The sequence below is a fragment of the Pyrus communis genome, chromosome 2 (assembly GCF_041283825.1).
Source record: "Pyrus communis isolate YQ-2024b chromosome 2, ASM4128382v1, whole genome shotgun sequence".
NCBI lineage: Eukaryota > Viridiplantae > Streptophyta > Magnoliopsida > Rosales > Rosaceae > Pyrus > Pyrus communis.
Window position 1 is genome coordinate 7,355,335 of NC_142566.1, and position 21,075 is coordinate 7,376,409.

Sequence of the window (21,075 nt, forward strand, 5' to 3'; positions counted from 1 at the left end):
TGTCTACACGTAGATATGTCCATGGAGAACTCATTTCCCAACGCCTTGCCATAAGCTATTCATCAAGGATGGTTCTCACCATTCTTTCATAGAACTACACCCGTGGTTTGATTTCCCTCCCCGGAGATATGTAGGTAGTCCTTTCCGAATTCAACCACACCCTCAATCAACCTCATTCTTCCCTCGCCGAAGAATATGGGCTAGTCTGACTGGATTTCGCCTCCGCCTGCAGATATGTGCAAATTTGGTTTCAACAATGAAGATTAGTGTGTCATCACATCAACATATGGAGAAAAAAACAAAAAGGGAAAATAAGTTCAAGAAAAGGACTAGGATTTTCTCCCATCCTCTTTTCATCTCCTTCTATTCCCTCTTTTTACATTCTCTATTTTGTCTTTTTCTTTTCTATATAAAATTAATATAATGTGTTGACGTGGTTTAATTGTGACTGTTCAAATAAGAAGGAAAGAAATGGGAGAGAACAAAAAGAGAGAATCTTACTCCCAAGAAAATGATATCACGCCCCAAACACGTGACTACTAAGCTGTTGTTTACTATGCCATTGCCAACAGCAACCAAAAGACTCGGGGAGAGTTTACCACAAGAGCAGAGAAGGTAGAGAGATGGCGCTGAGAGCAGCCGTACTGCAGCACGTGCGAGTTCCGGTACAAACCCTAAACCCAGCCCTAACCCTAACCAGAGGCAAATGGACCTCACCTTCTCTCCGGTGGATGTCATCGCACGGCGACGATCATCTGACCAAAAGCGAGGTCACCGACAGAGTCCTCTCCGTTGTCAAGAGCTTCCCCAAAGTCGATCCTTCCACGGTCAGCCTTCTTTCCATCTCTACTTTCTGTTTGTTTCCAGGGAAAATGTAAACATTATATCACAAATCCGAATCCGAATCCCAATTTTTGTTTTTATTTTTCTTCGGTTTTCTCGGAAACCAAAAGGGTAATTAGAGCTATTGATTGCTAGATTACTTCGATTTCAATTTATCTTTGGTGAATTGTAGTTAGTGTTGTTTCAGTCAATTTCCTATTTCAGCTCAATTTCCCCCATGAATTTTTGAAATAATTTAGGTCCGATTTTGGGTTCCAATTTATGAAATAATGCCAGAAGAGAAGATAATTAAATGAGATTTTGGATCTATTTTCTGTTTGTTTGTTTAATCTTAGGCCTTTTACGGGCATGTGAATTATCTAGATTTTTGTGGATCTTAGTGCTCATGCATCTGTACAATGTAGATAGAAATGTTGGAGTAATTTTGGCCTGAATTCGTAGTTTGTTTGCTTAATCACGCTCTATTCTTCTGTTTTTGTGTTTGATGGTAATTTGGGACTTCGATAAGAAGTCGTGGACTCGTGGGTAGAACTTGAACCTGTACTCTTATATTTAGCTGATGTGAGAAAGCAAGAGGAAGAAAACAAATTTTTATACTGATTTTTGGAGGATATAATGCACATTTTCTTGGCATCGAATGCTGATGTTGTACTATCTTTTCGTTGATCTTGCACGGGTTGGTGAGATTTCTTTTGCAAATCTTCCGAGTAAAGGTCACATGGTTGTAACTATGACCTTTTGACATATTTTGAGCTCACAGGTCTGAGGCTGATTGGGCTATAAGAACCGCATAGGACGGTTGGTGAGAGACCGGCCATGATAAAACTTAAGATAATGATACACTTTGGTCCTTTGTAACTATTAGCCAAGATCTGAAGGGTTTTGGGTTTACAGGGAAAAGTGGGTTATGAATGAGACGCTTTATGGAATCTAGATTGAGCATGTGCATGGTGGCTGCTTTGGTATTTTTATGTAACAATCATTAACAAAATGTAGGATGCAGTGGTTAAGAATCTAAAACTGTACTTGTGGGATCTGTTTTAGTGCTTATGTATTATGTTAGAAACCTCATAAGGGCAATGGCACGATTGCTCATCTTCCTTCTGTTTTACGTTTTCGTCTGCCTCATTCAATAAGTATAACTTTGTTTCTCCCTTTCAGAATGTCTTTTTCTTTCGTTATCAAGTATCAAATAATTATTTTTTTGGCTGAAATTTACTGGGAGAACCTATTTTGCCGTCAATTTTTGGCAGGTGACTCCTGATGTAAATTTTCAGAAGGATTTGGGCTTGGATAGCTTGGATAATGTGGAGATTGTTATTGCTCTAGAAGAAGAGTTCAAGCTAGAGATCCCAGATTTGGAAGCTGTTAGGATTGACTCCACTAATCTGGCCATTGAGTACATCTATAACCATCCAATGGCTTCGTAAGTCTCTTTTGCAGCAGCTTTTTCTCTTTGCATGAACTGTTTGAACGTAATTTTGTTTCTGCTCACGTGATGTGTAGAAATTTGATCACCACGGTGGTTGAAAAATAATTTGCATCTTTCTGAAAAGAGTTGTCTTCCTGGAACTAAAACTTACCAATGTGTTTGCAATGCTTCAGTTGTAAACAATGACATCTTCGATCCAATCAGTCTGCTGATTGGTTGTGTTCCTTCCGATATCTTAAATGCTATTTTCCATACACGGTTTCACGTTCTGGTTTGTATGGTTAACATATCCGTGAGTTGAAAGTGTATTACTTGTGGACTCAGTTGAGCGTATCATTCATTACATGCTTACATGGTTTCTGATTCTTTTGGATTCGTGATTCATTGTTTCAAGGATCATGATTCTCGTTGGAAATACATTGTAACAATGAAGAGCACGCTTCGACTTGATTCGTTGGGAACATTTTCTCTTTTGGTCTGTCTCTGAGAAACCTTTTCCAGCCCCAAAATTATTTTTCTCGATTTCATTTGAATATTTGAAAAGCGTTATGAAGAATCTGGGAACACACATGACACCATAGAAAGCACTCTCAAACATGAATTCTACGAAAGACTTTCGGGATTGTGATTGTGTGCGTTGGCATGGGTAGTATTTTCTCGATGATATGTTGCTTTTGTAATAAGTTTGCTCTGAATTTCATTCTTATGGGCAACTGCTGCTGTAGAAGCTGGATCCGATTACAATGCTTAAAAAGTTTTGCCATACAACAGTGACCGAAATAACTCTCTCGAAGTTATCTCATTGCGGCGTCTATAACACGCGTTGGCCGGAAAACTCTCCAATGAGAAAACTTTAAGGGGATGTAATACCCGGATAAACTGTCAATCTTCCCCTGAACTTTCATTCAGCTTTCGGTTCTCCCCTAAACTTTTTCATTGGAAAATTAAGGCTTAAGCTAATTTTTTTGGCTGATTCTCCCCTACTGTTAGTTTTCCTTAGATTCCATCAAAATAAATGTTAACTCTTATCACATGCACATTACGTGACTCTCCTTTAAGGACAAAAGCGTTACTTCGCTAGATTTTCAGACACAAAAGATATAGAACCACACAGATTTGCAGAGGTCGACATTTTAGGAAATTTAGGATTTTCAATTATTTTAAAGAATGTAGTGATCGAACTATTCTCACATGTTGTGCACATGTTTTTATTTAACATAAATTTGGATGTAATGAATAAAAAATTAATGGCAGGAGGAATCGGCCAAAAAAATTAGTTTGAACACTCAAAATTTTCAATTAAAAAGTTTAAGGGGGAAATCAAAAGCTAGGTTAAAATTTAGTGGAGAAATTGACAGTTTAGTCAATCATACCCATAGGTAGACCTGGCATTTTGGACTTGACCCGACCCGTTAATATTAGTATTTGGGTGGATGCTTAATGGGTCGGGTTGCTAACGGGTGAACCCGTTAACAACCCGTTACATAACGGATCACTTTGGGTCAACTTGTTAGCACCCATTAGTTGAGGATGTTTTAGTAATTTCAATCAAGTCTTAACAACAAATAATAAACTCTATGCAAAAAAAAAAAATAATAATAATAATTGTTAACGGGTGTTAATGGGTGAAATGGATGACCTGTTCGCTTAACGGGTCGGATTCGGATGACCTGTTAGCTTAACGGGTTGGGTTCGGATGACCCGACTCGTTTACAGCCCTACCCATAGGGACCAAAAGAGGTAACTTTGAGAGAGTTGAAGTCATTGTCGTCCCCTGTTCCAGTGGCCATATCCCCTCTTCCAATAGCACTTTCCAGGTGGCTTACACGAAGAGAGGGACATATCCTGTCCTTGGCTGTATGCACGATTCTGCCTTGTTCACAATTATCTTCTGTTAACATAACGAATATTGAAAATATATCTACAAACGTATCAAATTGATGTAGAACAGATGACAAAGCAAATTGCAGTATAATATGTCGTTCAGAAGAAAACGGCGCGTAGATCAATACTCACAACTGTACACCAGTTGTCAAACTTAGTAACTAAGCTAACTAAGCTGACGTGTACAATCTAACAAACTAACGGAAATATTACATTATGTTAATACAAAACAGCGTTCCAAGTTTTAAGGATGCTTTTGATATTTCGTTAATTTTTTATTTTGTTTTCTATTCAAAGTTTTGATGTGGGGGTTTGGCTTCATGTATTCGACGTATAAGTACACCTCTTGGGTGTAATGAATGTTATATTTTAACTATTAGGGCTTGCCAATGGATTCTAGCGTCGGAGTTTCATTCGATTTCTTTATCATATACCATGCTGCGTCACAAATTGTGAAGAGAAAATGCTCTTTACGTATAGGAAGCCAAATATTTATCTTTTCATATTAAGTTTTTGGCATTCTAATCTTTATCCATTTTTCAAATAAAATGGCAACCATTTGAGCTTCACAATATTCACCCATCATATTGTTTTCTCATCTAACAATCAATTCTTGCATCAACACAATACTCATAGTTTCATCCATTAAGCAATCTACTTAATTAGTGAACAAAAGAGTACTTCTTGTTGTTGCGTACAAGGCACAAGGCTCCCACCACATACTTTTTGAGATTTCTTTTTGCTTGTTATGTTATAGTTTTCAAATTTCGTGACGGAATTTAAACTTGGGATCTCTCTCTATACAACCGGACTAATAGTTATTCAGTTATGAGATTTGTTTTCAACAATCTCGTATAATAAGGTCGAGATTGATCAACGTCTAGCAATATGAGGTGTTAATTAGCCGTGAAACTTGAAGCCTTGGTTCATTGCAGATAGAAGATCGTTTCAAATTTGGAGTGACGTTTCATTTATTCAAAACTGGGCTAATATTGAACCTCATTTATTTTTAACAAATAACGTACAAACACGAGTAATTACCATACGTACACATTTTGTCGAACCTTAGTAGTTATCTTTCCCATTCCCATTGTGAACTTTTAATTCATCAGTACCTCTCTATCATAAAATAATTTAATACAATAGGATTAATTAGAAGCTACTCCTTCTTGATATTATATATCTTCCAAAGCCCACCATTAGCAATTTCCTAATCATATCTTCTGATTAATCAGATTGTTTCACACACTACCTTGCAAACAACAACAACCAGGAAATCAAACAAAACAATGGACGAACATCAAATATAGATATTGTAGAAAACAAACCAAATAAATACAAATAATTACTAAAAATATAAAACGCACAAATATAATTCATGAACAAAGACAGTTATATACTTATGCGCGCGCGCGCACACACACTTGATTTAGTTTGGTGAATTATGCATATTGATAAAAGACAGTGCTATAATCGACAACTGAAACGTGTCGCCGTTTCGCTTGGTTAATGGCGAAACCAACCGATTTCCTCCGTTGAATCCATCGTCACAAGTTGTGGAGGCATCAACGACTGAACTCACTTCAGTGTTGGCATCTTCGTATTTCTTGGACTTGTAATTCATGAGGGCGTGCTTAATGGTTGGTATGGCATCCGAGTAAAGCTCCAAGCAGTCGCCCAAACACGCCCTTACGTAGGGGTCGAGGTTCTTGTTTTTCAGAAGGTGCTTGATGTAATGCCTCGTGTCCGTTGCGTTGTTGCGGACTAACTTGATTGAGATTATGCCGAGTTTGTGAAGACCGGCGCGCTGGCTTTTTGGCGCTGCTTGCAGAGAGTTTACACAGAAATTGTAGCTTAGGTTTGGATCGTATTGAGCAAATTTTTTGCAAGTTTCAGGGATGAGGTTTTTGGCAGTTATGGCATTGAAGGTGAAGAGGAAGAAGAGGAGGGAGACAGGGAGAGAAGTGAAAAGGAAAGCGGGAGTTCTCATTTTTGTGTTATGGTGGGATGATAAGTGCGTATTTTTCTGAATTACGTAATTTATAGGTAGTTTACAGTTGATAGTTGAGTTTTTTTTTTTTTTTTTTTTTTTTTTTTCTGGGGAGACCATCTTATTAGATCACATTTTATAAATCACATGATATTGCGGTTTATAGTTGAGTTCATTTTTTTTATGATTAAAATAATGAATCTAACCATCAACTGTCACAACATATAATCTTCAAAATATGATCTCTCTAGAATCTCCCTTTTTGAAATTATGAGAAGGGATGCTTGCATGCTTGGACTAAAATGAAAATTATTGTTTCAATAAAGTGAGTCATGCAATCAACCTCTAATATGATATATTCATTAATTGACGTGACATGTAGATGTTACTTGCTGATATACAAATGTAATAAAAAAAATGTGTTCTCCCTAGTATGTTTCTAATAAAATAGACTTGATGGAGCCCATGCACACTGTATGTAAATAATATTCAAACGCCCTTTAAGCTCATCGAGGTCCTCATCCGTCCTTGAAAGATCATCATCGCCATTCGCCTCCACATAGCATTCAAGCAAACCCTGCTTCTTCTTCTTGTGAATTCATACAAGAAATCGACAATGAAGAATGACTGGAGCTGAACAGCTTGAAGAGCAGGAACAAATGATTCTATTCTCTGCTCACCATGTCTCTGGAACCATCTCAATTTTTCAAATAAATATATATTTTTTTATTCCTCTAGTTTAATCATATAAAATAGTTTTGTTTTTCGTGATTTCAATTATAAAGAATATTAAATATTTAAGAGACATCCACTCAACTAAGTGTGTCATACATATGCATTCATGTAGTTAGAGCATTTTTAGTAGTATCTAAATAGGAATAACCACTTTATAAAATGAGTATAAAATAAATATAGGGACAAATGAATATCTAATGAATCGGAAAGTGAGTTCTTCAAGTATAGGAACTCACCAGATACATAATGTATGTACTCACATACAAGGACTATATAGGAACAACCTTGAATGAAAAACAAGGCTTACAATCTTGATTGAAACTTTTATGCTTTTAATTAATAAAAAAAAATGTTAATATAAACGAAAAAGGTGCACATTGAGTGGAAAACGGGTCCACAGTCTTGATTGAAGCTTTTAATGTTTTGAATGTTTTTAATTAATTAAAAAAATGTTATCATAAACAAAAAATGTGCACCTAATCAAACTATTACATAGAATCATTAAAATTTCAAATATAGGGATTCTACTATAAGGACTCTTCCATTGAAGGCAATATTCTTTTAGGGATACAAAGATTCCCTTTAAATTCTTAAATGAGTACTCAAAAGTGATGGTAGGAGTCCCTAAATAGGAACTTCCATTAGAGATACTCTTAAGCCTTATTTAGTGATTGGGTTTAATATTCTTTCGAAATATATTTATTTGTGTGGCTATATGTGTAACACTGGTTTGGGCTTAAACTTTATATAACATGGTTTAATAGGTGTTGATTTAGGTTGATGGTTTAGGTTCGGGATCCTCTCCAAATTTCTTCTTCCTAATCCACCAAATCAATGAATTCGTGTCATTGAAATTTGATCCAACGACTACAAATAGGGGTCCACTTTAAAAGTTATAATAATTTCAGTTGTTAAATCAAATTTCAATGGAACGGATCCACTGATTTGGTGGATTAGGAGGAAGGGATCCAGAGATGATCCTTTCCGATGGTTTAAATTCATAATTTTTTTTTGTTGTCTTTAATTGTTGTCATTGATCTGGACGTAGCATTTTTGCATAGAGAGGAAATTTGATTTTGAGAGCAAATAGTGTGCATCACTACTGATCAAGCGTTATTTTAAGAGAAAAAGTTGTACTCCTCGTGCTGGTTTTGTTTGGGCTTTAATTATAGATTAATTATGAAACTGTGGCATGTGATTTTCGTAATTAATTTATTTAAAAAAAAATAAAAAATCATTTCATGCATTTTACGTGATTGCATTAGTATCTTGCAAAGTTTGAGAAGAAGGTAGTGAACGGCTTCGTTAGTATGGTATCACTTCTACTTGATGCCTCAAGAGAGATCGAGTAACAAAGCGCCGAAACAAAAACGCCTACTAATATGTGTATCTAGTTGATGAGTTTTGTAAATCTTTCTGCACTCATTTCTCTTAGTGTTTGTCCTAGTTTGGGAGCACGAGGATTTTCCAGTGGTGGGTTTTGCCTCTCTAAATCCTACATCCGGTGTGCATATTTTATTTGTGTATTTAAGCATATCTATAGGATATTATCGTGTGTGATGTAGATATGAAATTAATTTGAGAATCGAAATTGACATTAGATTTATAAGTTAGAACCTATTCACCCCCTCTAGATTAAATTAGTACCCTCCTAAAACTTTAAGTTCTTACTATAGACATGGAAATTTCATTGCATACAAATGATGTATCATAAAGCTCCACGTGGCACATGACTCATCACAAATGGACAAGTCATCAATGACATGTGGTACAAGTCAAGCAAAGGAAATACAAAGCCTTCCCAAAATTCGGCAAAAGGGGGAAAATATCCCTTAAAATCGGCAAGGGGCCCAAATTGCTCTCAAAACCAGAAAGAAAGCTAAATCATCTTCACAAAACAAGCAAAAATTGAAGAGTGCTCACAAAATAGGCAAGAAAGCCCTATAATTCGGCCAAGCAAGGAAAAGTGGCTGAAATTAAGACACAAAACATGCCTAAATTCTCCCATGGACAAATTAAAACACAAATCAAAGCCAAATCCACCTAAAGGCATGGATTTGGAAGTCTATAAATACAAGGTCCTAAGACATGCATAAGGTCGACAATTTCTACATTGAAGGGCCGAAATTCTCACAAAAGGAGAGCATTTGCCAAATCTTTAAAGACTAATACGTTGTCAAAGCTGTCTTTGAAGAATACACAACCAAAGCCGAAGCATTACCTTGAAGAATCAACAAGCACTTGTGCTGATTCCTTCAAGACTTTGTTGCAAGCTCAAAATTTGTAACAACGTTTTCAAGATCAAGTCGCCAAGACCCTTAATCAACAAAATCCTACATCAACACTACATTTGCCGCACATTATTTCAAGCTCAAAACTTGAAGCAATCGTTCAATCGTTCGTTCGAGATCAAGTCATCGCGACCCTTGGATCAACAACCTACGAATCTACATCAAATTTGAAGACTAAATCAGAGGAAAGTTGTGAACAAAGATTGTAACCTACAAATTCAAATCAATACAAATCTACTTTGTACATGTGTTCTTATTTCATTCGTTATAGAATTTCATGTTTACAAATTTGGCATGCCCTATGGGACTTCTTTGCCTCTCATTTCTGTCTTCAAATCCACATGAAACACACATGGCATCAAGAAAGGATAAAGTTGTTCCCGCAACGAACGCAAAGAACAAGAACATCCTTGCTGCAAATGGTGGCATTTTGGGTGCCACAACTCGAAGCAAGGCAATAGCTCTCTCTACCGTGCTTTCCACCTCTGCATCAACTTTGCCGAATGAGCAAGAGCAACTGAGGCATGAGCCCGCGACCATCTTGGCCTTGCTAAAGGCGCCAAGGGAAGAAAGCCCGAGGAAGTACTTTGAGTCGTTGACTTCCGATGCCGACTCAAGCAATAGCTCGTATCCTGTAGCCATGTAAGTCATGACTACTGGTGCAACTTCAATTGAGGAACAACTAGCTCAAATGAATGAAGCAATTACAAGGCTAACAAGGACCATAGAGGAAAAAGACTTGCAAATTATCGCACTCGTCAACCGACTGGAGGAGCAGCATGACGAAAAAGTTGATCGCGACTCAAAGGTTGATCTACAAAAGAAGGAAACCGACTAGGATGAGGAGCCTCCGATGGAAAAAATCGAGGAGAAGCCAGACCAGACAACGGTGTTTATGTGATCTCTCTCTATCCAGTAGCTGCAGGAGATGATCATTAACACGATTAAGGCGTAGTATGAAGGAAGCTCATACGACTCCGTGCTGTACTCAAAGCCATACTCCAAGAAGATTGACGCCTTGAGGATGCCAGGGGTTATCAGCCGCCAAAAGTCATGCAATTCGATGAAAAGGGCAATCCTAAACAACATATTGCCCATTTCATCGAAACATGCAATAATGCTAAGACGAAAGGGGATTGTCTCGTCAAGCAATTTGTGCGCTCACTAAAAGGTAATGCCTTTGACTGGTACATCGACCTCAAGCTCGAGTCCATCAATAGCTAGCATCAGCTTGAAAGGAAATTCCTCAACTACTTCTACAACACTCGCGGCATTGTAAGTATGCTGAAGCTTAAGTGTAAAGCAGTGGAAGGACGAACTTGTCGTCGGCATCAATAGATGGCACTTATTGAGCCTGGATTGCAAATATCGGCTTTTTGAAACCTCCGCCATTGAGATGTGTGTTCAAGGCATACATTAGGGGCTACATTACATCCTCTAAGGCATCAAACCAAGAATTTTTGAAGAATAGGCAACTCGATCCCATGACATAGAGTTAAGTATTGCCAATCATGGGAAGAAATAACCGATCACCGACTTAAAAAAAGGATAAGGTATTCGCTCCAAAGGTAGACAAGACTAGGAGAAAGTCCGCCAAAGAAGCTTTTGCCGTCTATACTATCCCTATTAAGACCTCCGCACCCGTCAAGATTTCCTCTAAAAGAAAAACAAAGGAGATGAAAAGTGAGCTTTCTCACACCCAAGATAGGTACAAAAACACCTTAAGGGAACTGGAGCAAAAGACGTACCTTTTTCCTGACTCTGACGTGGCTGCAATGTTAGACGACTTGCTGGAAAAAAGGTAATTGAGTTACCTGAATGCAAGCGCCCCGAAGAGATGAATCACATTAATGATCCTAGGTATTGCAAGTACCATTGTATCGTGAGTCATCCTGTCGGTAAGTGCTTCATCCTCAAAGAGCTCATCATGAAGCTGGCATAACAAGGGCAGATCGAGCTTGACCTTGAAGACATGGCCGCAACACATACTACTACGATTGTGTTTGGATCATTCAATCCCATGCCTTTCCAAGTAACACTTGACCATTGTCGTCCATATTCAAGCTACACGGCACCTTTTGCAAAACCATCGCTAGGGGCAAACGACTAAAATGCACCTACCGACGATGAAAAAGGATGGTCATTTGTGACCTACAAAAGGACAAGGAAGCTAAGACCACAAGCCACACGGCCAAATGTGGAGCAAGGGAGAAAGCACCGTTGCCGCAACAATAGGAAGCCCAAAAGAAACGTAAGAGCTGCTAAGCCAACATACGTAGGGGAACCTATGGAGCAAGAGCCACGCATTCCTGTCTCTTTGCATGAGTACTTCCCAAAAGATTTCTTCCAACAGTGCACTACGGTTGCCTATCACATGGTTGAAATAGAGATAGAAGAGCCCTCAAAAGGCAAAGTTATTGCCATCGAGGAAAAGAAAACTTCCATGCTCGAAGAAAGCCTGCTGACATACTTTAGCATCAAGGAGGCGCTGCGATTGCCCAAGGAGATGGGAAGAGCACTAGTAGCGGTCTTGGTGAGTCTTGACAACTATGAGGTGCAAGAAAGCAAGGACGAAGGCTTGAAGCTTCGGCCACATTGATATGCCACATGTTGTGCCACCTATGACGTAATCAACTTCACTGATGAAGACTTGCTGCTAAGGTCAAAGCCTCATAACTGTTATCTCTTCGTCTTTGGGTACGTAGGGATCACAAAATCAACCGCATGTTTGTGGATGGTGGATCGGCTATAAACATCATGCTAAAGTAAACAATGACCATAATCAGCATCAAGGTAGATGAACTATCTCGAAGCCGCCTCCTAATCCAAGGTTTTAACCAAGGAGGACAAAGAGCGATGGACATGATCCGAGTGGAGATGACCATTGGTGAACTTAAGTCAAACACGTTATTATAAGCGGTTGATGCAATAACTTCCTACAACTTGCTTTTAGAAAGGCCTTGGATCCATGAAAATGGAGTAATGTCATTCACCATTCATCAATGCTTGAAGTTCTACTGAGAATGAGTGAAGGTGATACAAGGCGACACCAAGCCATTCACCAAAGTCGAATCAGACTTCACGAATGCCAAGTTCTGCATGGATGAAGACATGGTACCCGAAGCTCTTCCAAAAGAGATCAAAGTCACTGGCAAAGCTACACCCAAAAAGGAATGGCAAGCCGTGCCATCTTCAAGCAAAGATGATGATGAGCTTGCCAAGCCTGCAACAACCAAAGAGAGTATGACACCCTCAAAAGGACCAAGTACACTTATCTTCCGATACATCCCAATGTCAAGAAGAAAGAATGGGCAATTTCCATTTGAGACTGGAGCAAGTAAAGCCGACACACAGCTGCACAAGGATGATGCAAAATCCCTTAAGACAAATGCATTTTTACCTCTGACACAGCTAGGCAATGCTAAGGTTTCAAAACCACCACAAGGCTTCATAAGACCCCTGCTAAAGGGGGCGGTACCAAGCTCTCTTCCAACTAAGAGGACTAAAAAAGGTTTCGACCCAAACGTCTACAAACCCATGTCAAAGGCTAGATATAATTTAGCCTCCTTTTCAAATCTTGGAAAAAAGAATGCAACTGAGACTCAAAAGAAATTGAAGTAGCATGGTTACAGAGTTGACAATAACAAAGCTGGACTTGGCTTCGCATTAAATACACTTGTGAAGATTTCAAGAAAAATGAAAAATGCTAGCGCTTAACACATTATCGTTAGCATTGAACAAGATTAATAAGAGCCTAAACTTGCCCCTCGAACATCATTCTTCAATAGGCTGAATCGTTCAAGGCCCCGAATTTCAACACTTGATCGCATTGGTAGTCAAGATCAAACTTCCGTCTTCAAATGGCTTAACACGCCAACACCCCAAAGTGCTGTGTTTGAAAGGTTGTCAAAACCTAAGAAACAAAGTGACACGGCTAGCTTTCCTCCACAATGGTCGACCTTGGAAAGACTTGAAGAAACTAAGAAGCCTTCTAGAAAGAGGAAGACAATGCTTAATGAAGAAAAGCTCGACGGTCTAGCAGAAAAAGATGACGTTCGAAGCTCGATTCCTTCATGGATGAAGCGCCAAGCAACCTTGGAAGTTGACATAAAAGGATAACTGAAAGTAAGAAAGCGCACCATCATCCACACTTGCCAATCTTCACGTCAACAAGTCCAAGGGGATAACATTGAAGAGGAGGTCCAAGATGTCTTCCATATCACGATCCAAGAAGATAAAGAAGATGATATCCCTGAGGAGGACGTCGTTGTCCTTAAGAAGTCTAGACAAATACGTGTTTGCGTAAACTTCCGAGACCTCAATGATGCTTGCTCGAATGATGACTTTCCCTTGCTAATCATCGAAATCATGGTGGACGCAACCATTGGCCACGTGGTGTTATCATTCATGGACGGCTCCTATGGGTACAATCAAATCCGCATAGCTTCCGAAGATGAAGAACTAACAGCCTTCCGCACTCCAAAACGTATCTACTGCTATAAGGTAATGCCCTTTGTCTTAAAGAATGCTAGAGCTACATATCAACATGGAATGTAGAAGATCTTCAACAATATGCTACACAAAAATGTAGAATGTTACGTAGATGATGTTGTTGTCAAGACCAAGAAGAGATCTGATCACTTGAAGGATTTACGAATGGTGTTCAACAAACTACAGCACTACAACCTCAATATGAACCCGTTGAAGTGTGCATTTGGCGTCACCTCTGGGAAGTTCCTCAGCTTCATTGTCAAGCAACATGGCATTGAAGTGGACCAATCAAAGATCAAATCTATTCAAAGCATGCTTGAGCCAAGGAACCTACACAAGTTGAAAAGTCTACAAGGACAGTTTGTCTTCATCAGATGCTTCATCGCTAACCTTGCTAGACCCTGTCAACCCTTTAGTCGACTCATGAAGAAAGACGTTCCATTCATATGGGATGATGCCTGCCGTAATGCCTTCGAGAACATAAAACGGTACCTGGCAAGCCTACCTGCCTTAGGAGCACCCGTGCTTGGAAGGCTATTTATCCTATACGTTGCTGCATAAGAGGGTTCTATTGGAGCACTCTTGGCACAAGAAAATGAAGACCAAAAGGAAATGGCACTCTATTACCTAAGTAGAACTCTTACTGGTGCCGAGCTCAACTACTCATCGATCAAGAAGATATGCTTTGCCCTAGTCTTTGCTGTTCAATAGCTAAGACACTAGATGCATGCTTACACTATCCACTTGGTTGCTAAAGCTGAACTGGTCAAATACGTCATGTCCAAACCAGTTTTGACAGGGTGACTAGCTAAATGGGCTTTGCTTCTTAATCAATATAAGATCATCTACGTCTCAACTAAAGCCGTCAAGGGACAAGTGCTAGAGGACTTTATTGCCGATCATCCAATCCCAACTAATTGGAAAATCTCAGACGACTTGCCGACGAAGCAGTGTTCTACGTTGACATTTTCCTAACATGGACAGTGTTCTTCGACGGATCTGCACGAGCAAACGGAGCGGAAGCAGGAATAGCATTCATGTCATGACAAACACAAGTAGTACCCTATTCATTCCGATTAAGCGAGTTGTGCTCGTTGAGTACCAAGCACTGATTATTGGACTCCAAATGGCAATCGACATGGAAATCACAACGCTAGAAGTGTATGGCGACTCCAAGCTCATAATCAATCAATTCTTGATTGAGTATGAAGTGAGGAAAGATGATCTCGTCCCATAGTTCTGGCTAGCAACTCAACTGCTACAAAAGTTCGAGGCCATGACACTAGAACATGTGTTAGGAAAAGAAAATCAAATGGCAGACGCTTTCGCTAACTTAGCCTTAAGTATGGCGCTAGGAGAAGACGAAGTTGCAAACGTGCCAGTTTGCCAAAGATGGGTGATTCTGCTTGTCACTGAAATGTTACTGGATGATACAAACGTTAACTCAGTACTTCCATTCAACACTGAAGAGTGGAGACATCTGTTCATCGCGACCCTTGGATCACCAACCTACGCATCTACATCAAATTTGAAGACTAAATCAGAGGAAAGTTATAAACAGAGATTGTAACCTACAAATTCAAATCAATACAAATCTACTTTGTACACGTGTTCTAGCCTCATTCATTACAGAATTTTCATGTTTACACTTACCATCCTAAAGCTTTAATTTCTTCATTGAATAATAACAACATATGAAAAATTTCATCATCACCTTCTCATTCTGTTAACCCTAAAAACTAATAAGCCTACATAACGCGCAGGCCAAATAGCTAATGAGCTAACTACGTCCTTCTGGTGAATGCGAGCGTGCCAACTTGACGACTGAGCTTGGTCGGTAAGTAGAATGAGTGTAGTGGTGGTATCGAATGCGCAACTGATTTCTGTTATCTGCGTAATCACGGCAGAGAAAGAAACAAGTCTCGGGCTCTTAGTTTTAGAGCCTGAAGACAAGGTTGCTAATCATTTCGAAGTTCAAATAAGGGCTTTCAATGTGCCGAACACTGATTAACCTGGTAAAACCTCAATTGGGCGACAAACTAATGAGATAACCTTTTCCAACAAGGACCCAAAGACTCCTTGTTGACAGAGACTTAGATAGTTAGTTAACTAAACTCGAAGCAGTATTGTTACTCCAAACTGAAGGTTCTCATCGATTGCCTGACTGTATTGCTTCAGTGCTGTTAATCCAAACTAGAGATGTCACTGGTTGTCAACACAATGTTGTTAATCCGAACTGAAGATGTATTGATGAAGTTAGGGAAGTTAGTGTTTTCTCCTAAGTTTGAGAGGGTTTCACGTAAAGCGAGAATTTGCACATGGCAGTTTTGTGTGTTGAGTTGAAGGTCATTTGAATGCACTAGAATATCTTCTATTTATAAGGGTTAAACCACATTAACCATTCACACCAAATCAGAGTCCTACCTGGACTGTATCTCGTCATCATCTAATCTTTTATTAGATAACCTCCTAATTTGTGTGTAGCTATTTGGTGACTCCTATTAAGATTAGGATTTTGAACCTAGTCATTTCTTTGCATGTGATTCACTCCTATCTTATCCAAACATGAGTTTTGATTCTGGGAATATTAGAACCCTTAGAGTAGTTCCATCGGAGGTGGAATAGCCCAGCACCCTGTCCAAGTGCTCCAGCCCACAAAATAGCTTGGTACCCAACCCAAGCCAGGCAACAGACCAGCCCATTTCGGACAAACCCAGAAGCCGGCTTATTTGGCTAGCATGTGCAGCACACTTGCGATTGGGCGCGAGTAGGAGACAAGGGTGCAGGCAGCGGGGCCCGCTTGTCAGCCCACTTGTGTTCACTTGGATGAGGGCTACGGGGCCCTCTTCAGTGTTGTTGGATTTCCAACGGTAAAAAAAATTTAAATTTGACTTTTAAAATGGACCGTCCGATCACAGATCAACGATCCATGTTTTTTTCACAAAAAATAAAAATAAAACAAAAAAAAAGGCCCAACGATTAGAATTTTGACCGTTGGCCACGTGGCAGCTCGTTGGCTGTTGGATTTGAATATTTTTCAAATCCAACGGTCTAGATTAATTAACAACATTAAAATTAATTAAAAATTATGAATTTTTTTTAAAATACAGAAGAATTTAAAAAAAAATTAATTTTTTTTTTTATTTTTATAAATACCTAACCCTCATCTTCCAACTTACACCACATTTCAATATTTTCTACACTTTCTACACTTTCTACATTTGAATACTTTGTACACTTTGAGAGAAAAAAATGACTTCGTGGAAGCTCATTGAAGATGTTACGTTGAGTGAAAATATTAGCGGAAATCTAATCACAAAATAGTACGTTCAGATAATGACACGTGGCGTGATGAGATTGGTTAAAAATCCTATCCGAAATTAAAACTATTTTTTTAATTTATTATTTTATAAAAAAATTATTAATATTTTAAATGGACGAGGTGCCAGTGCATTTTTAGACTGGGTGCCAGCACATTTTTTTAAGGGTGGAGATGCTTTGGCCTGTTACTGTTCATTAGGGTATATTATTGTTCACTGAAGTGGATAAATGGGCTGAGTGCTGGCGCAAATTCTTTAGGGGTGGAGTTGCTCTTATCAAAATCCATCTTGATCCCTTAACAATTTACTTGCGTTAGGACTTTGGCTGAATCCTTTCATCCTGATTCCCTAAGGGTGCATTTGTTGCTCCTAACTATCTCGGACTGAACTAGTTTCAGAGGCTTGGATTAAGCAGGATAAGAATTATGAACCATTTGATGTAGTATCGGACTAACCATAGACTAAAATATTATTGAAACCCAATTTTTTTTTTTCACCTTTTTATTCACTTTGTCCTTAAAAAACTAAAAACTAAAACACAGACCTCATCACCACTCTCTATAGCTTTGCACTCATTCATATATTTTCTTTTTCCTCCTTTATATCCTGCGTTTCAATTTTCTTCTTCACAAGCAACCATTATCTTATGTTGGTCAATTCTCAAGATCTAAACTATTTTGACCGATTTCAACCCCCCAGTCTTGCTATTCACTCTTTCTCCTCCACCGCCTTCTTGTTGGAGTCACTGCCTTTGTCCGTAACTTCGTCGTCCCAGCGTCTCAGGCTGCAACCCCCTGATGGAGAATACACAACTAATTGGCGACCCTAAGCAACTGTTGTCCTAATCCAAGATCTGCGTCAATGTTTTCATTGCCCTTAACCAGTGATTTAAATATCGATATTATTGACGATATTTCACCAATAATATTGTTTTTTTGAGAGGGCGATATTTTGGTCGATATTATCAGCATTTTAATGCATATATTTGGGCAATATATCGCTATATTATCGATAATATCGCGAGATGAAACCCAAAAATACTTGAAAAATGCTGAAAAGTCTCAATCTTGCCCATAGAGGGATTCGAACCCCTCCCTTTGTCAACCACGCACCTGGGCCTTATCCAACTCACTACATATGTGTTTGTGATTACATATTCAGCTTGTAATATTTATATGGCCGTTAAGATGTCTGCAAGGCTTGCAAGCTAATATTTATTATCTAGGATAAATTTCTATATTAAAAAAAAATACCAAGGGGATTTGAACCCTTCCCATTTTACTCCTTCAACACCTTGACCACCATATCACTTATGTTTTTGTGAAAATATGCTAAAATATTTATATATATATATGGTTTTGTTTTGAATTCTTTTTGCAAGAAACAAATTTGCACATGACAATGAATTTTTGACAATTTCTTTTCAAGTATCTACTTTTGAACTACTCACCACGTTCACTCACCTAACTAACTAGTTAGAGTCATATTTCTATATATATGGTTAGGTAGTTCTATTTCTCTATATACAAATAAAATCAAATGGCCCCATGCCGTCCCTTATTCTCACCATCTCTCCAAAACAAAACATAATGCTCATGTTATTCTCAACATCTATCAACCTCAATTTCCCCCCAAGTTAAAAAAAACTGAACTATGGTAAGTTATTCTCATTCATTATTGTTATTTAATTTGCATGTTTGTTATTATCTATTCCAAATTTTTGGTGGTAGTATATTTTAAATTGTGTCAATTAATTACTTAGTCAATGGCATGTGGTTTTTAATTTTTCTATTTTTTATTTGGTCACTTACATGTGTGTTTATTGTCTCTTAATTCATTATTAAAGACTTTATATGTTTTCATCACATTTTGTTACATTTGTGTAATTATTATTTTATTGTTGGTCCACGCAGATTCTATTTGGCCTTTACACAAAGGGTTCCATATTTAAGGTAAGTTTACAAACTTATATTTATATTATTGTAATTTATACAACAACAAAAAAATTTGTGTGGACCCGTGCATGTGATCTAAGAACGAAATAATACTTGCATGTTAATTTTTTCAAGTAATTAAGTAATGTTGTATAATTATTCCCTAGGATAATTTTAATATGTTTAATGTTATTTATTATTTTATTATCAAATTGGATTATTATTCATTAATATTAGGTTTTATTATTACATATTATTTTTATAATTACTTAAATTCTTACAATCATTTTCTTTACTTCCTATTTAATTCTTCTGTAGAATAAATTTATTATTTAGGTTCTCTTATATAACCGTCACTACTATATTTTTTGGCCAAAAAATAATTGCCTAATTTCCATGAAAAATAAATATAGGTACGTTTAAGATGTCTAGTGGAGTTACTAAACGTGATCTAGCTTGGGAACTTGGAGACCCAATAGACGGAAACAAACATGGCAAAATTTGCAAATATTGTGGTCGGGTAATGAAGAGTGGCGGAGTGACACGACTTAAGTACCATCTTAGTGGATTAGATCTAGGAAATAATGCCCAACGATGCGATAATGTCCCCCCAGAAGTGAAGGCATTCATCACCACATTATTAAAAAATAAAAAACACCAGAAGGAAAAGAAAACACATGGCATGGAAAATATTCAAGCTGGGCTACGAGGATAAGTCATTGGCCAAGCGGTTGACAATGATGATGATGACAATGAGGACGAATGTGATGATGACATGGGACCTGAAGAACGACACAATTTCAAACAAGCATTATGTGCCTCCAAACAGTCAGCATGGGAAAAAGAACACCTTCGTAAAATTCCTAATAGAGCACAAGGTTCCAGGACAAGTGGTGGCGCACAAATGAGATGGGGAGCAAGTGTTAGAGAATCACAACCAACACCACCAATAGCCCCAAGTTTATAGAATCATCCAAAGCACGTCAAAAGAGTGTTTTGAGTTATTTCACTCGAGGTAATGTGAAGGAGGGAATGGGGCGTCTAATTAGCAAGTTCTTTATCTATGAAAATGTCCTTGCTAAGAAGGCATCATCACATCATTTCAAAAATATGGTATTGGGATGTCAACATGCTGGTGTTGGAGTACAACCTCCCACTCCCTATGAGATAGGAAACAAATATTTGGAAATGGAGTATAAATACATTGGCGAGTATGTTAACAAGTTGAGGTCAAAATTGGAAACTAATGGTTGCATAATCATGTGTGACAGATGGACTGGCCCGACCAGATTGTCTATCATAAACTTCATGGTATACTCTAAGGGAAAGACAATTTTTTTGAAGTCCATTGATGCTTCAGACCATATAAAGAACTACAAGTATATTTACAAATTATTGAGGGATGTAATCATGGAGGTGGGAAAGTATAATGTTGTCCAAGTTGTGACCGACAACGGTTCTGCATTTGTCAAAGCTGGAAAAAAGTTAATGAAGCATCATAATGTGTTTTGGACATCATGTGCATCACATTGTATTAATCTCATGTTTGAGGCAATGGGGAAGAGAGAGAATATTGCTAATGTCGTAAGAAGAGTTAGAATGATCACAAATTATATTTACAATCACGGTTGGTTGTTGGCAAAGATGCGTGAATTTTGCAAAGGAGAAATTATTCGTCCAGCTACCACTCGATTCGCCACCAACTATATTGCATTAGACAGCCTACTTAAGAAGAAAGCAGGGTTGAAACAACTATTCACTAGTGATGATTGGGCCAACCACAATTTCAGCCGCTTAAATGCAGGTCGTATGGTGGAAAGTATAGTGCTTGATCATGCTTTTTGGACTTAATCAGAACATGTGTGCCAAGTGTTTGAACCTCTTTACAAAGTTTTACGGATCGTTGACACAGAAGTGTATCCTATTATGGGGGCAATATATGAGTTGATGCATGTAGTGCAGGAGAACTTGGAAAGAAAACATGGTGCAAGGTGTCATAAAGATAATTGATGACCAATGGTATAAAACATTATACCACGATTTGCATGCAGCATGTATAAATTATGTCATAATTTGCAATTCATTTCTTTAGTTGCATAAGTATTATTTCTCTTATTAGAGTATGTGTTTATTTGAAAAGCATATTATTTGAATC

At 38.1% G+C, this 21,075-nt stretch overlaps 1 protein-coding gene and 2 pseudogenes across 1 annotated transcript; 2 read left to right on the plus strand and 1 right to left on the minus strand.

The window, feature by feature from the left end:
- The first annotated feature begins 551 nt into the window (after positions 1-551).
- On the plus strand, positions 552-2,539 carry LOC137747539 (acyl carrier protein 1, mitochondrial). Its single transcript, XM_068487669.2, has 2 exons — positions 552-827; positions 2,097-2,539. Exons 1-2 carry the CDS (start codon positions 624-626, stop codon positions 2,271-2,273), a joined length of 381 nt encoding a protein of 126 aa, XP_068343770.2. The 5' UTR covers positions 552-623; the 3' UTR covers positions 2,274-2,539.
- Positions 2,540-5,427: 2,888 nt separating this feature from the next.
- LOC137746571 (putative invertase inhibitor pseudogene) lies at positions 5,428-6,183 on the minus strand (annotated as a pseudogene).
- Positions 6,184-19,344: 13,161 nt separating this feature from the next.
- LOC148698442 (uncharacterized) lies at positions 19,345-21,012 on the plus strand (annotated as a pseudogene).
- The last annotated feature ends 63 nt before the right edge of the window (positions 21,013-21,075 follow it).